Source organism: Dermacentor silvarum, chromosome 8 (genome assembly GCF_013339745.2).
Source record: "Dermacentor silvarum isolate Dsil-2018 chromosome 8, BIME_Dsil_1.4, whole genome shotgun sequence".
NCBI lineage: Eukaryota > Metazoa > Arthropoda > Arachnida > Ixodida > Ixodidae > Dermacentor > Dermacentor silvarum.
In genome coordinates this window covers 52,640,180-52,657,269 of record NC_051161.1, presented here as the reverse complement: position 1 = coordinate 52,657,269, position 17,090 = coordinate 52,640,180, and the positions used below count along the sequence as shown (strand labels likewise).

Sequence of the window (17,090 nt, the reverse complement as noted above, 5' to 3'; positions counted from 1 at the left end):
GCTGAAAAAAAGCTGGTAGCCTGCCGTCCCGAGCCTTCGTACGTAGTCTTCCCGAAACTACTGCCAGGCTACTTGAACTAGGACCACATCAACGTTCTCTCGTTGTAACCGGCTTAACGCGAGAATGAAATAATCGACAACTCAGAACTTCAATGTAATGTAGCAGAGACGTTCTTCATATATCTACAATTTCTGCCACCAATTATTTATGAAATATGACTCCACCGACGACAGTTACTGAAAGTTAACGTGCCTTTTAAAATGTATTCGGAAGAACAAAGCCCGATTGTGTTGCACGCGAGTGTGAGGTTTTTTTTTTTTTCTATTTTTTAACTTTAGTGGGCGGCTTTCAGCAGATATTGTCGCCCACATGTGTAGCTGGCAACCCATTTTTTGCAAAAAGAAAAAAAAACGAATTCACAATAAAAATATGCTTGGCGATGTATACCAAAACGCGACAGAGAACAACATAAATAGCAGGAATAATAAGAATAGCAAGAGAAGACACCTCTATACACATAAACGCCGTTAGGTCGCATAAATATTGAACAACGCAACTCACAGACAGGAGCATAAAAACACATAAAATCAGGTTAGAATGGCTTATATTAGCAATCGAATGTTGCATGAACTTCCGGGGTGCAATGGGGCAATGGATTCAGTGTCGCTATCGGCTGAAGCAATTCGAATCAAGTGTGCGAATATTTGACAACTTGACACCCATGAACAAGACACTTCTCTGCCAGGCGCAAACAAAAGCGAAATAAATGAGGTATCGTTTAATTTAATTTAATTTTTATTTATTTATCTTTATTAACATTTTTGGGGGAGGGGGGCAGGAAAACCGGCACATTTTGGCGGGGAAAGCAGAAGGCGATAACGTCATTCGAATTCACAGTGAATACGATCTTAACAAAATGACTTAGGGTCATGCCCACAAAGTTGCTACGTAACCGACATTTAAAAAAAAACATTATTATGGCAATCTCTCCCTTGTTCTATTTCTTTTCTTTTCGAAACGTCGCTTTCAATGAACTAAAGCAGCCGCACTTCTCTTTTTATTATCTTAATGCTTGCACTTTAAATAACGTGGATGATCAGAATATTTGCTTGCCATCTCTATGTCTCAACTTTGACGTTTAAGCCTTCCAGCAAACTTGGTTTTCTATAGTGCTCATGACATAGGGCGATTTGAAACTTACCGATTGGAATAGCTTAATAGAATTCACAAGAAGAGTGGCGGTGTGGGCTTCTACGTAAAGAACAATTTATACTACACCGTCATAACTGAGTATTGTATTATGACGTCAAGATGTTAATCTTTTTTTTCTCTTTCTTTTTTTTTCTTTTTTTCAAATGCCACTTGTCGACTGGAGTCGTTTATCGACCTCCTTCTGTACCTTGTGGTGAATTTCATAGCATCCTTGAGTTCTTGCTAGATTCCTTGTCAACCCTCAAATTGCCTGCCGTTTTTTGGGCGATTTTAATATTGACCTTCTGAGACCTAATACAGCACTTAACGATTTCCTTCACCTCATGTACCTGTACGTATTTTCAGCGCATATTGATTTGCCTACTCGCATTACTGATTCTATAAACGGGAGTGAAATGTTCGATGCGACTGGTTCTGATTGCAGTATCCCGTATAACTTGTTCCTCGATAAAATTATTGAGCTAGCTTGATGGATATTCATTTGCCGTGGTGACACCGAGGAAGCGCAAGAAAGCAACAAAATAATGGCTAACTTTTGACCTACTGAAAAGGATAAAGGGGTGAAATAAACGGTTCGCAACAATTTTGAAGCAAAGACATAACGAGCTTTTAAAAGAATACAAGAAGTTTCTAAATAAACTAAACGCTGACCTAAAGAAATCACGCATTGTGTATTATACAAAAAAAAATTCAGATATTTCGTGCGACCCGAAAAAAAGTTGGCGCACTTTAAGCACTTTATCACGGCCTACTCTAACTGGTGTCCCACAAGAAATGAAACTTGGTGAGCAAACTTTAGTGGTATAGCTCTCTTGCTGATGAGTTTAATTGCCATTTTTATACTCCGGGTCATTTAGTTCTTTATGTGCCGAATACTTTTTTTATGATATGTAACTGTTAGTTGTAACGTTGGTAATAACGAAAGAAGCACAATTTTTCTCCGTACTGTTACATCGAGTGAATTTTTCTTTAATAATTAGTGAATTGAAAAACAGTTGCTCGTGCAGTTTCGATTAGCTTCAGACGGGACCAATCAAAGCAGTCAATTTCTCTAGTCCCAATTTTCTTTAAATTAAGTGACAAAGTTCTGAACGATAGAATAAGAGGCCAGCTTTAGAAAGTGAAGTTAGTATAAGCGAATCAGTACGGATTGCAAAAAGATAAATCTAACAAATCAGATCTACTTAACATCCGCGATAAAATTGCTTGTAATATCGAAAATCAGCACTACACAATAAAAAGTTATTTAGACTTTAGCAAAGCTTTTGATTCTATTAAATACAACATACCTTTTTTTTCTAAATTACCACGACATGGAATTAAAGGCCACGCAATTGATTTATTTTATCCCTATCCTATCCTATAGCTATTATAAGAATCACTCTAAATTTTTTGATATAGATTGCGTTAAGTCTGATTTGTCACAGATAGAATATGGAGTTTCTTTAGGCTCAATCTTAGGCCCTAAACTTTTCCTACTTTACATAAATGATTTTGTAAATTTCCCTGAAAAGCCTGACATATTATTATATGCAGGTGACACGACCGTCCTTTTTTTCATCATGCAACGCTTCATCTTAGATTCTAATTGTTAATAGGCGGGAAAGTAACCTTTCGAAGTCGCTGACTGCTAACGAACTACTTTTAAATCTTAATTAGACAAAGGACATAGTATTTGCTCCATTCAATAAGTCACTTCTTCCTGCTGCCGTAATTACATTTTAATCTCATTTCTTGAAGAGGGTTTCAGAACGCAAGTATATCAGTGTTTTATCTCCTGAAAACTTGCTTTGGACAAATCACGTTAATTTTCTTAAACGTAATATTGCACAATCATTTGGTGTGTTAAACAGGAATCGTGCATTGTTACCTCTCAAACTAAAGCGCCATTTTTTTTTCTCTGATTCATTCCCGGTTTCATTGCTGTTTACTTGTGTGGGGTGTAACTTGTAAAACTCACCTGCAAAATTTATGTATAATGCAGAAAAATAGTATTCGTTTCATCTATAATTTATCTATGTATGAACATACTTTTTTCATATTTTAAGCAAGGTTGTATACTAAACTTTAATATTTTCTATGAACAAGAATTGTCTGAAGTCACGTTCCTAGAATTCAAAACGGATCGCGAAAACTTTTTCTGTACATACAGCACTACAACTTAATACTCCTTTAGAAGCAGACATTTTGTTAAGATACGAACAAGAACAAATTACGGCACTCAGTCAACTTATTAGAATGGCAGGTTCTTATTTGACTAAATGCACATACTTCATTAACTGACATCATAAAACAAGCTTCATCTGTACTTACATTAAGGAGGCAATCAAAATGGTATATTTTCTGGATTGTTTGTAACCTTGTGTTCTTGTGTGCTCGTTATTTTTGATAAATGAAGCAGTTAACTAGTCTAGTGCACCAAATTGCTGGAATGAACAGTTTATTCTCTGCACCTTAAAAATGTGTTGGTTGCTCATAGTATGAGAAGCAATGCGTGTACCGTTGGCCATGTGTCAAGTTTCTTTATGTATATATATATAAGCACCTGCCATTCTAATAAGTTGACTGAGTGCCGTAATTTGTTCTTGTTCGTATCTTAACAAAATGTCTGCGTCTAAAGGAGTATTAAGTTGTAGTGCTGTATGTACAGAAAAAGTTTTCGCGATCCGTTTTGAACTGAAACACCCTGTATATATATATATATATATATATATATATATATATATATATATATATATATATATACAGGGTGTTTCAGTGAACACTTTCAAAAATTCTTAAAGGTTGCCTGTGGCAGATAGCACAGTTCCAGTTCACGAGCTGGTCTACTCGAAGAGGCGGACATTGCTTGCACAAGAAATTGAAATGCATAATCGAATAATTAACAGAAATTCACTAATTAAGTATTTAACTAATTACCTGATGGCCCATATTGCAATTTACAAATTGTAGCCGTGGAGTCCGCAAGGCGGATCCACTTGGAACGAATTCTCGCGATGACACCAGTTTCGAGATATTAATTCCCAAACTTTGCCGAGAAATGCGTTGGCGTTCCAGTTAGGTTCTTAACAACACGTTGCTTTTTGCATTGAAGCACAAAGTTAACTAGAACGCCAATGCATTTCTCCGCAAATTTTGGGAATTAACATCTCAAAACTGGTGTCATCGCGAGAATTCGTTCCAAGTGGATCCGTATTGCGAGCTCCACGGCTACAATTTGTAAATTGCAATATGGGCCATCAGGTAATTAGTTAAAAACTTCATTAGTTAATTTTTGTTAATTAATCGATTATGCATTTCAATTTTTTGTGCAAATAATGTCCGCCTCTTCGAGCAGACGAGCTCATTAACTAGAATTGGGCTATCTGCCACAGGCAACCTTAAATAAATCTTGAAAGTGTTCGCTGAAACACCCTGTATATATATATATATATATATATATATATATATATATATATATATATATATATATATATATATATATATACGGGCTGCTCTTTTTTTCTCGTTTCTTTTTCTGCATTTTTTTAGTACATTTTTCTTCTCACGCATCAAAACATGGCACCCTGAAACAGTATGGAATATCGCAGCCACAGTTAACGCGCATTAACAGAAAGAAAAAAACAGAAAGACTGACAAAAAGGTGTGCATAGTTTGAAATGATTTCAGAACGGAGGGGTGGAGTAAGGGGGAGGGGGCTCTTTCGAGAACCCTCTTACTCAGTAATCTGTATTGTCTTTTCGTGCGATGTGGAGCATTGACGTTTGCCAAAGGCAGAAATGCGGCGTTTCTCACAGCCTGTTTTCTTGATTCAGCGATTACCTTCTGCAAACTCGATGAATGAGACCGACATTACCGGATTAAGAAAATGTGGTTTATTTGTTTACCTTTCTTCATATCATCGCAGTTGCTGTACTAACAAATAAGTATGCTCTAAGAAGTTCACGACTATTCACTTGCTACGTCATCAACGTCTCTGCGGTAGCCATGATGTACCAATAACATCAAGCACCTTGCGTAACGCTTAACTCTGGCCGCGCAGATAAGAATGTTTGGTTCATTTTAACATCTACGTTTATGTACATTTTGCACATGTTTGTCTAGCGTCATTGTTTACTTTCTGTGCAATAGCCCTTGCGACGAGGCAAGCTTTATGTTATCTATAGGGTCGGCCTTATTCCTATGACAATGCACCAGCTCTTCGGCTTGGGGTTCATTAAGAGTAACCTAGAGCAGAAACACGGCAGCTGTGATTGCAGAGCCGTGTCGCCTTTAAGCAACTCAAGCATAAAAGGCAACAAAAAATGGCACCTCGCGCAAACGACGACGCCGACGTCGCGTGTGTACGAGTATACTTACCAAGGACGATCGAGTTTTTAAAATAAGTTGAGAAATACGCCGGATTTCGCTCGATGAAGGCCCCACCGAGACGGGTCACGTCTGCAGTGAAATGTACCAGTCTGTATAAACCTTGCAGCGAACGGTGGATATCTTGTCATGCCAATGGTCACGTCGTCTTCTATAAACTCAAGGTTTTGATCTCTGATGGCAAAGTTTTATCGATAGCTATATACGCAGTGATGAAACGTTCACTGCGATTTCAACGTCAATGAATATCTCCAACGACAGAGCGTCACAAGAGCGCCCTGAAAGTCGCTTTCTCTTTCCGTCAAAACTTCGCAAACGAGAAGCTGTATCTGAATTGCAGCTTTGTCTACATCGCGTATCTTGAACAACTAAATGTTCGTAGACGAGATAGCACTTTGGCGGTCTGCTTTTTTAATTAATCACCCCATTTCTAATGACTTCAAGAAAGTTTCGCATAGCCTTCGTCATTCAGTCAGTTAGACAAGTGTCTCGAGAATACTATACTATCGCGGTTAAATTTAGTGCTAATGACTTCATGAATGCAATGCAGTGGTTCACGACACAGGTGGTCATTCACGTTTGTCATTTCCTTCCTAAATATAATCAGTAATCACCACGTGGCTCCTAGTTTTCTTTTTACTCTGGTCAAACCACGCATAACTTATGTCAAATCACGGCGTTTTCGGGGAAGACGGGCGCCATTTTAGAAACACACACTGCTTTCCTTGATGAGTTCGCACAGCGTTCTTCAACGGAAACGGCAAATTGTTCTTGTTAAAATTATTTTAGTTTCAAGCCTTCTAAAGCCGAACTCGACCTCCTGTACATCTTATGGACATACTTCTCGGAACGGCAGCGTTAAATCGAAATGAATTATGCAAAGAAAGTACTACAGTGTTTTGTACATAATAGACACGACAGAACGCATTCAAAAGTTTACAGGAACAGAAGTTTACAAATCCGTAACTCCGCAGCAAGAATAGATATCGCAAGTTTTAAAATGCACCCGTTACAACATCCAAACAGGACACATTTGGCACATAAATTTATATCTTATGTGAATTTGTTACATTGTTTAGAAGGGATTTGGAAAACTCCTACTCACATATTAGAGGTCTATTTGAGAGTCATGTATAATACATAAGTGTTGTTCGCTTTAAATATACTATTAGATGCAATTTATAAAATTGTGATATCGTTTTTCATTGCTGAGTTAGAGTTGTAAACTTCATAGTTTCGTTTACTGAACATTTTTGGTTTTCAGCAATGTTTATTAAAAACTTGGTGGCCTAAATCAAAGATTCACTGCCAACAGCCACTAGATTTCAACATTTTCGTTGAAATGCAATCAGCCACATTGAATTTTGTTTAGTGGGATGGGATGGGATGGGATAACTTTATTGCAAGGTCCTGCGGGCTACGGGGCGCAAGGCCCCATAGAGCGGGCTACTCCCACGTTGGGACCAGGAGTTTTGACTCCCTGGCCACATCGTGGGCTCGCTGGACGGCCCAGAGCTGTTCCTCCAGGTCCGTGCTGCGTAGTGCTTCTTGTAGCATGGCGTAGTCTTGATTCTTGTTTGCGTGGGTCAGACCACACGGCCAGAGTAAGTGATGTACGTCTAGTGTTCTGAGCCAATTTTCGCAATATGATGTTGTCTATAGCTCAGGCATGTAGTGATGTAGTCTGTTCTGCGTGGGGTACGGGTTGGTTTGAAGCATTATGAAGGTGATGGCTTGAGGCCTGGTGAGCTTATTGTGAGGTGTGCTGTATATTCTGCGGTCTAAATAAAAGCGCTTTGTGACCTCGTTGTATGTGGAGGGAGGGTCCCGATTCTCGCGGGGATGTGGTTGCCGAGAAAAACGATTTACCCTATTCCGTGTTTTTAGATGGGAGCCCCCAAACTGAAGCTTCCTCTTAAGGTCCCAAGCTTACGTTGATTATTATGATGATGATTTAATGGCATCCCCTTTGAAACAGGATGGTGGTAAATAGTCGCCTAGCCTGCTTGATTTATTTAGGTATGTTATACATGCTTTTTTTTTATCTAGCACACCTATGGTTCTCACTGGGTGAATCCGTTCGCATTCCATTCGGATGTGCCGACTGGTCTCCGGATTTTTGCTGCAGCATACACATGCCTCATCTAGTTCCGAATGATTGCTCCGGTATGGTTTTGCCCTTAGGCAACCGGCTCGAGCCTCAAATAGCAATGCCATTTGTGTTGTCGTATATATATTCCCTTCTAATTTCTGCCTTCTCATTCAAGTAAATTTCCAAGGTGATTTTTGTTTGCATTCTTTGCGTCCAATCCACTGTCTCCGTTTCTCTTGCTTTCTTTCTGATGACTCCTGGTTGTTAAAGCGAAGCTTTATATGTCTCACTGATTCGTCCGTGAGCACCGAAATGCACTGCAGGAAAGCCAACTTACACAATGGAACTATCTGCGCATCTGCACACACAATAGAATAAGGGCTGCGCGTCTGCACACAATAAAACAACGGCGCACGATATACGTATCGTAGAACACTACAGTTTACGCTCGTACATTCGCAGTTGTACCGATAAGAAGAATAGAAACTGCAACGCCACGCTACCCAGACGAACTGTATATATTTACATTGCATTACGCGGGTCACGCAATACATTGCCGGCCGTCGCCATGGGTAGGCCGCAGGAGCAGCGCACGGCAGAAAAAGAGGCTGCCGTACGTGAACGCGATCGTGCCCGTAAGGCCGATCCCGTGTATCGGAAACGGCAGAGCCTCTGACCGTCTACCACAGCGATCACAAGGCAATACTGTGCAAGTGTAGAGTCGTCCGTGAAATTGTGAGTGTGTGCGTGTAATGAACGAGTACATGATCTAAAATTTAGGATATGCAACCTAACGAAATGTGTCTTCATTCAACTTCCACGTTCAAAAAATACAATCCTAAACGAGCAATCAAATCACATATGCATCGCATCGGGTCGCTCAGCATTTCTTGGTTTCGTTGCGTGGTCGTTGGCGTTGGACTTTGATTCAGTTTGCATGGAAGAAAGCTTCGCGTTCAACCATCTTTCTTTAAGAAAGGGGCTTCGATTTTTTTATTCACACTTTCAATTACCCTGTACTAGGTCACCAAGTACCGAGTAACGCAGGGTCAGTTCGAGGTGCCACGGCGTCAGATGCTGTGAAATAGAGCAACCGAGCCAGTGTGCAGGCCATATGCCGCGCTGCTGCTGAGTTTGAGTACGGCCGTGCCTCGACAGAGAGAGAGAGACAGATAGAAGAAAGGGGAAAGGCAGGGAGGTCAACCAGATGGCATGACCCGGTTTGCTACCCAACGCTTGGGACAGAGGGGAGGGGGAGGTAAAATGACAGGAAAGTAGAGAGAGAAAAAGAAAGGGACCACAGATACCCAATCACAGTCGGTCACTGTCACCGCATTATAGCACCGCACAGCACAGTAGCACTTGTAGCACTGTAAACATCAGTTCAGATTACAGCCACTTGTCTAAGTCTCTTGTCCTTAAAGACTGCAACAGTGCCCTCGTCTCCCTCTGCTGCGATAGCATGTGATGTCGTCCTCGTGACATCATCCTGTCGACGTTTCACTGTGTGCACTGGTACGAACTGCTGTCAGCATTTCGGCATGGCTTGCACGTGGTGCACAGTCCATAAACATGAACATTGCATGACATTAAAGTTGTGACCTGTGCGGTGCAGAAACATAAACATTGCAATGAGATAACACGTGCCATAGGATGGCAATTAATACAGTTTTGCGCATCGAAATTAATGATATAACATTTAATTAACAACTTCAAGAAAACTACGCATCACTTTGATTCCAGCATGTAGATTGGATTTTCATAATTGTTATACTCACGCCAGCGGTACTTTTACGTTCTAAATTGGCACACCTCGCCTCCTCCCCGATCGGGTTTTTATCCTATTTTTGCATCGGGCAGCAAATATACCGTTCTTTCTGACTGAGGGTGTTCTTCAAGAATGTGGTTACGCTTTAAACTAGAATTACCGATGACGGCTCTGCCGAGTGATGCCCAATCACGATTTTAATGTTCCGAGTTATGTGTTACGTTTGCTCGCAACAGCACCATGACGACCACAGGAGCTATATTATATTCAAGTTTTCACTGGCGAAAAGGTAACGACGATCTTTCTAGTAGTGGATAAGCTACTGAACATAACGTCATTGAACTCGATAACCATAAAACACTGCTGTTAGCTACGTAGATAGAGAAAGATAGAGACAAGATAATTCACAGGGACGTTAGCAAATGTAGGGGGGCAAGTTAACCCTGGTCTTGGTAAAGTTTCGGTTTAAGGGTAGGAAACGTTAACAAAAGGCAATTCCAGTTGTCCACCCATGCGCCGGAGGGACGGTGGTGGCGGGTGTCATTAAAAGATGAAAGTAAAAAAGTGAGAAGCAATTTGGGCACACGTGCGAGGACCAACCAAGCATCTCAAAATTAGAACCCCACCAACAAAAAAAAAAAGAAAGTTGTTGCGTGTCGATGGCCGGCAAGAAGGCGTGAAACTCAGACCAGGCGGCTCTCGGTCGTGAAGACGCAGTACTTGCGCGCCTTAAAATAGCGGGGACGACGCCGCCAAGGCCTGCCGTAGTGCGGAGTGTCTCGCGATCACTGCAAAGCCACGACACAGCGCGGTCCAATCGATGCGGCCCAATTCGGGAGCCCCCCCGCCCCCCGCAGCCGCTGGGCATGGACAAATCTCGGTGCGGCATGCGTTATCTTGCTCGCGTTTCGGCGGCGCCCGAGTATGACGAGGTGGAAGCATTTATTCGCTGTCCCCTCTCTTGATGATTAAGGCGCGACGCCCTCACCGACCCTCCATTTTCGGCAGCTGCTGCGTTATCTGCGTGTGTGTGTTTGTTTTCTTTCTTTTCTTTACCCTTTTCGGGGGGGCTTCCTTCGATCCCTTAGTGACCCACTTGTCTGCTCAGCTGAAGCAAGGCGTCGGGGTCGGAGCGACCCGGTCCGCGTAGAGGACGCTTATTATTGTTTAATGTGCACTCAGATCGGTTGACTCCCGTGGGCCACAAAATCATCCATTGTTATCGCTCTTTGTATAGTGACAAAATATAGCTAAATGTGCGGAAGGGAGAACATTGAGAAAGTAAAGATTCCGATTCACATTCCGTTCTTTCTTTTGTTATTTTCATTCTCTGTTTTCAGCGTCAGGAAAGGGGCCACAATGCGCTTCTTTGACAAAGAAGACAATGTACACCGACAATATTGGGTCTGTGCAACGCAGTCGCTTAAGCTTTACTTTCCGAAACTGGTTTGCACGGAGTTTTTCTTATGCGCACAGAAGCGGTTTATTTGATATGTAGTTCGTACGTTGTCACCTTTCTCGAGGTACGAAACAATAAAACGTGGAGCAGCGGGAACGAAGAAAAAGAATCAATATAGTCACAGCTACATTGGTGCAACTTTATTAAAGAAGCAGAAAGAGAGTCAAGCCGCCAGTGAGGAACGCGGCGTACGATTCGCAAAAATGTCCCAATACTTTTCAAGCGACGCTTGTATTGCCTCACTCGTGTCGGTGTCGGTTTTATGGTGTCAAGCCGCGCGAAAATAAAAATTGCTCGTCGGGCTGAGGAAACAAACCACCGACCTTTGGTTTGAGAGACCACCACGCTAACCGATACAGCCACTGTTGGTTCATCATACACGCCCTTTAAAGCGGTGTTTTATATGCATGAAGAAGTAGACGCGGCGCCCGCAGCTGGCGCGCGCGATCACACCATACCCCCAGCCAATCACAGCCGTCCCTTTCCTCCGGAGGAGAGAAAGGGTGTGATCGCGTGTTCGCTCGCCTCGCGCCCGCTGTATCCCGCCAGTTCAGGCCCGGCAGTCAGATAGCGAGGCTGCGTTTGGTTTGTTCTGCTGAAGAGCAAGCTGCGTTGAAGGAAGGGCAACGAGCCCGTGAACATCTCAAACGCTCAAAAAACTAAACAAATCCTCCCCTAGGGTTGTACAAGCTTCGCGTGCACGCTTGTTTCCGGTAGGGGAGGGATTTTGCGTGTTTTTTTTTTTTATGTCAACTATTTCAAAAAACACCAAATGGCATTTCTCAAAATAAAAAAATGGGAGCCGACAAGCCCCCCTTCAACCAAGTTGGTTTCACCTGCTGAAACTTCGGCCAGCATGTCTAAGGTGCTTTATCCTGTTTATACAACTCGTGTCCCAAAATAAAGTTTTTCACGCCGCTAGTTATACATTATTAAGCAGCAAGGTTGCGATCACGGCATGACCGTTTCCTTAAAGCGTTAAAGATGACGTCTCTATTTGCGCAAAATCTTCCGCCGACTTCTTTTCAAAGCTCTTCGGTCGCGTTTAAGTAGCAGGAGATAGTTGTTTGAATTGTAGTGCACTTATATTAACTAGGCGCACATGAGTCACCTATTTACAAATATCCGAAATTGGTCGTTAAACAGAACTTCTGTGGCCACCTACAGCGATCACCTGCAGTGTCGAGAAATCGACAGGTTCCGGCTATACTAATTTAAATAGCCATAACTGTTCCTTTGTCGCACGGCGAAGTAAAAGGCCTTAAAAGTATAGTTCGCTTTTCTTTTTTTATTTTTCTCTCGAAAGGTTCAGTATTCAAGCAGTCCAGCAGGCTAGCAGGCTTGCTCACACAAGACGATGGTAGCGCGAACGTTGAGTGTCAATAAAAAAGGGTGTTCTTTTTTTTTTTGGCAACATCGTGATCTGTAATCCGTCTGCTTGTTTGCTTTGCGAGCTGCCGCAAGAGCAGCATCCGAAACAATGGCAAATGCTTCTAAACATCCAATGCACAAGCACAAAGCGTTAAAAACAAAAAGTTGGCATCCGCCGCGCTAACTCAGTGACTATGGCATTGCGATGCTGAGGACGAGGTCGCGGGGCCGATGCTGGCGTCAATGGGAGTGCACGTTTTGCTGCATGGGAGCGAAATGCAAAGAACACTCGCGTACTTGGATTTAGGCACACCTCCCGGTGGCCAAAATTATTCCGGAACCCCCATAACGGCGTCCCTCACAATCACAACGTGGTTTAGGTAGGTAAAAGCCCAGTATTTAATTTAGTAAGAGGTTCTAGTTTAAATAGAGTGTGATACGACCAAGGCTTTATTTTGAGAGTACTCAATTTCAAAGGAAGAAGCCAGTCAGTAACTTGCAGTTGTCCCCGACATAATTCTTAGGGTGTGTTTCAACACATTTCCTTACTCCAACTTTTGCCATCGTTTTGTATTCACCAAACAAAAAGCCGCAATCGCAAATATCTCAGCCTGAATGAATTGATCGAATTAAACAGCGAAGCTATAATCGGTTAGGCCTATCGAGAACGTTGAAATAGCAGTGGAGATTTCACTCTTTTTCACCACCTTCATTTAACGCACAAGATTCTATCCTCCGTGCTATGGTTTGGTTTTCTCCTCGTTAAAAGGGACCGTAAAGCAGCACAACTAAACAAACGATTGTTATAACAATTGAGATAACATTTATGATGACCTTTCCGCAGGAGATGTTGTCAACCCGAAGACAGAAACAAACGCGCAAACAAGCAAACAATTTTTAAACCAGCGGGCATTCGTGTTCTGCAAGTTTTGTCATGAAGTATAAAGGCCAAACTACACGTACACTTGCTGCGCCTCTCGAGGAATGGCGGTTTGAATCTACAACACACGCGCCAGCGCGCACCCAGTTGCCTCACTATGTTCGCTTTGGTTTCGTTCTTTTTTCTTTCTTTCTTTCTTTCTTTTTTTTTTTTTTTTTTAAGGCAGCTAGAGCACTGATATTTGTCTGAAGAAGATACCCGGGCACACGCCGCGCTTCGACGCGTACGATCTTTCCCGCACCATCTACGCATGCGTAGCCGCGAGCTTTCGCGCGCCGCCAAGCGTACGTTGGGCCTTAAGGCGGTGGTCCCACTCCGGCGGCACGAGCCCCCAGTTTTCAGTACTTTTGGAGCAACCGTGGCGGCTCTTCTACTTAGCATATGAAGTTGTCGTAAAAACTATAAAAACTGCTTTGTAGTAGTTGTAGTTGTAGTAACTATAGTAGTAGTTGCAGATTCCAACTATATATAATATAAGGAAATTGATTAATGTGATTTAGAAATAAATGCTCAAGAACAAGCAAGAGATACATGGTTTTTGCGAACTGTGTCTCAGTTGTGACCATATTTAGAAGACACTGCCGCGCTTACTTCATTGCGGCTTGCTCTGTAGCTTTAGGACATATTTATCTAGTTCCTAGACGTAGAAAATTAATTTTTAATTTTTACTTTTTGGATAACTTGCTTTTGAAAATTGCGAAATATTGCAATCTTGTGTTGTAAACAGCCCGGCAACTACATGCTCAAGGAAGCTAAATTTTGGATAAAGTAGAGCTCAAGGAATTTACATTTAGGACACAAAATTTCATTCGTGTAACTGGTGTCAACGCGGGTTCTCGTGAGATGCTAGACGGCGAGCACCCGTCGAGTGCTTGCATGAGTAGTTCAATCTTTGTTTTTCCTCCTTTCAAAGACGTATACTGTGCCGCGATTGCTCAGAGAGAGAGAGAAGAAAGGGGAAAGGCAGGTAGGTTAACCAGATGGGAAGATCCGCTTTGCTACCCTACGCTGGGGAGAGAGGGGAGGGGGAGGTAAAGTGACAGCAAAGTACCACGGAAAATCCAATGTGCAATGCTTATAAGCTCTCGTCCTATCACAGTTGTGCAAAAATAAAGTTACCGTCGTGGCTGTAAATTCGACTGTCCGCAGAAGGACCGCTACCCGCTGAGCCACACGTTCGACTACCGGGGCGGCCTGCCCATGGCCCGGTCGCTGCCGACCTCGGTCTCGTCTATGCAGCGATCGCTGCAGTCGCAGCTGTTCGAGACTCGGCAGTCGAGGCCGCCGTCCGAGCTCCACGACGGCGCTGCGTTGCTGGGAAGCGGTCACACTTCCGAAGGGTCGCAGAGCATCGACGACGATCCCTACAGGCACCGACGAAGGAGACCAAGCGCCTTCAAGAATAACTTCCTGCCAAACTTCGCCTTCAACGACAAGAAGGTATGCAGTGCGCTCAGTTCCCCTTGGTATATGTCCCGCGAAATTTAGAGTTTCTCTTGAAATCAATGGCGATGGAGGTGAAGAAAGTTTAATGAGACGAATTAAAGGCGGAGATGGCGGCCGGAGGGGCGCGTCTCTGGCCCGCCATTTCTCACTGGGTTAAATGCAATTGGGGCACAGAAGACAAGATATTAGTAGTAGTAGTAGTAGTAGTAGAAGTAGTAGAAGTAGTAGTAGTAGTAGTAGTAGTAGTAGTAGTAGTAGTAGTAGTAGTAGTAGTAGTAGTAGTAGTAGTAGTATTGATGTAGGCATATGAAAAAAACCACAAAGAGAAATAAAAGTGGGCTAGCAATTGTCTCCTCAATGTGACGCCACACCCACCCACTTGAAGAGGCGAGAAAAATAAACACACACACACACACACACACACACACACACACACACACGCGCGCGCGCGTTATAACTAGGTGAACGCCATTTAAATCAATAGATATACGCACAATATCTACATGTTACTTCTGGATGCGATGATGGCAGTGGTGGTGCATGGTTGCGGTGGTATTGGTGGTGTTTCAACCGATGATCTTATCCCTGAAGCCAAAAGCCGCCTATAATGCACGGCCTCTCGTGCTTGATGATTTTTGTTTCTTAATAACGCTTGGATTGAGGTGTAGTGACAAGTCTATTGTTCCTGAAAGAGTCGAAGGAATCGCGAAAGCTAATTGCCACTTAAGTATGCCGATGTTGTACAAGCTTGTTAGATCACTCGCTGTTTTGGAACGTAAACATGTTCATGCCATGAGCTGCTGACGTCATCGTCTTCGTCACAGTCATTCAATGGATTGTAACCGTTACTACGACCAATAATCACTATCATCGTCATCTCCATAATCACCATCCTTCTTTATGTCACTCTTGCCTGCAAACGAAAGAGTCGGATCGTCGAGGTTTGCCCTATAACCTTCTATATAGCTCCAACTGCGTCTCCTATTTAACCATTTAACCTTTTATGGCGAACAAAGATTTGTTACCAAGCACAACGATCAAAGATCAAGCGCAACTATGCTAGCTTCGGTGACCTGACGAGAACCGGCGTCGCATGACATGGTCGATGTCCTTATACACTACACCCACAACCGCGAGCGGTGACGCGAATAAAACTGCCCTCCTGCTAGCAGTGACCGATTCCATGAATTAGGCGTCATGATCAAAAGTGCGAAAACGCTGACCTCGATTGATTGGCGCAGCAACGCATTCCGTAGCACGCGTGAAAAAAAACCCGCGCAGTGCAGCACGAAAATCACGAAACGTAATTAGGGCAAATGCATTTTTCTCGTTATCCTAGCGTATCCTCGTAGTGCGCTTGTATATTTAAAAAAAGACGAAATAAAATAAAATCTGTAAACAAGCCGATGCAAGGCCCTTCAAAAAACATAGAGAGGTAACGGAGTGTGCGGAATTTTGGCTGAAAGCATCGGAGGCGGTTTTCCCCATGACGTGGCAGCACGGAGGATGAAAAAGAAAGATCAATATTTCGAGGTCATGGAGGAAAGGAGTTCTAGCAAATTTCGCTTCGCTCTTGTTTTCTTTCCTTCTTGTTTCGTACTGCAAACCCCTCATAATTAGGGCGTCGGAAATTACTGTATATATTTGCTATACCTGTTGTTCTTTTTCTTTGAATTAAAGCAAATGGAGAAAATAGACCCATTTTAGGGTCGTATTTTCCAGGCTAACTGATAACAAAGCGACACCACACACAGTATGAACAATAAACACATAAACAACCCAGCGCGAAATAAGCAAGAATAAAAAAAGAAGAAGCCAATGAACATATATTGTTTTTAAGTGAAGTCTAATTTTATGTTATAGTGAACAAATCTCTTCAGATTTCGTGTTGTCTCTACAGTAGGCTCCATCAGGCTGTCACATACGTCGTCGGCAAACCTCTCAGGCTATAGTTGCAGGGATAACCGAACCATTACTACTAACCCCCACCACGCAGAAACGTTATGATGATATTAAAATGAGAAGGAAAAAAAAGACACCAAAAAAAGCACAGAAAATTCTTGAAACCACGTTGTCTTTGTTACTTTACGGTTCATTCCTTTAAGTGGTGCATTGGCGTTGGATGCTGCAAATGCTATTGGCTTGGTTCAGAGAGGGCTCTTTAGTTAAACGCAGAGAGGTTTGCCGACGTAGAAGTATTCGCCTACATGGTATACTCTGCAAATTAAGTTGGGGGAAAACGGAGAAAAAGGCCACCGAAGAAGCAGGACAGAAGAAAATGAAAAAAATATTAATAACAACACAACTTGATAACTTTAACTTTGAGTCCAACTTGTTCGTACATAATTTTCTTTTATTTACAAAATTCGTGCAACGCTGTAATGGCATTACTGCAGAGATCCATTTTGTCCATACGAGTTCATTTTTACTTCA

At 42.5% G+C, this 17,090-nt stretch overlaps 1 protein-coding gene across 1 annotated transcript in view; it reads left to right on the top strand.

The window, feature by feature from the left end:
• LOC119461234 (EF-hand domain-containing protein 1) overlaps nucleotides 1-17,090 on the top strand; it is a 39,504-nt gene that overhangs the window by 2,393 nt on the left and 20,021 nt on the right. Inside the window, exon 2 of the mRNA XM_049672848.1 lies at nucleotides 14,361-14,651. Coding sequence (XP_049528805.1) covers nucleotides 14,361-14,651 — 291 coding nt within the window. The remainder of the gene's footprint in view (nucleotides 1-14,360; nucleotides 14,652-17,090) is intronic.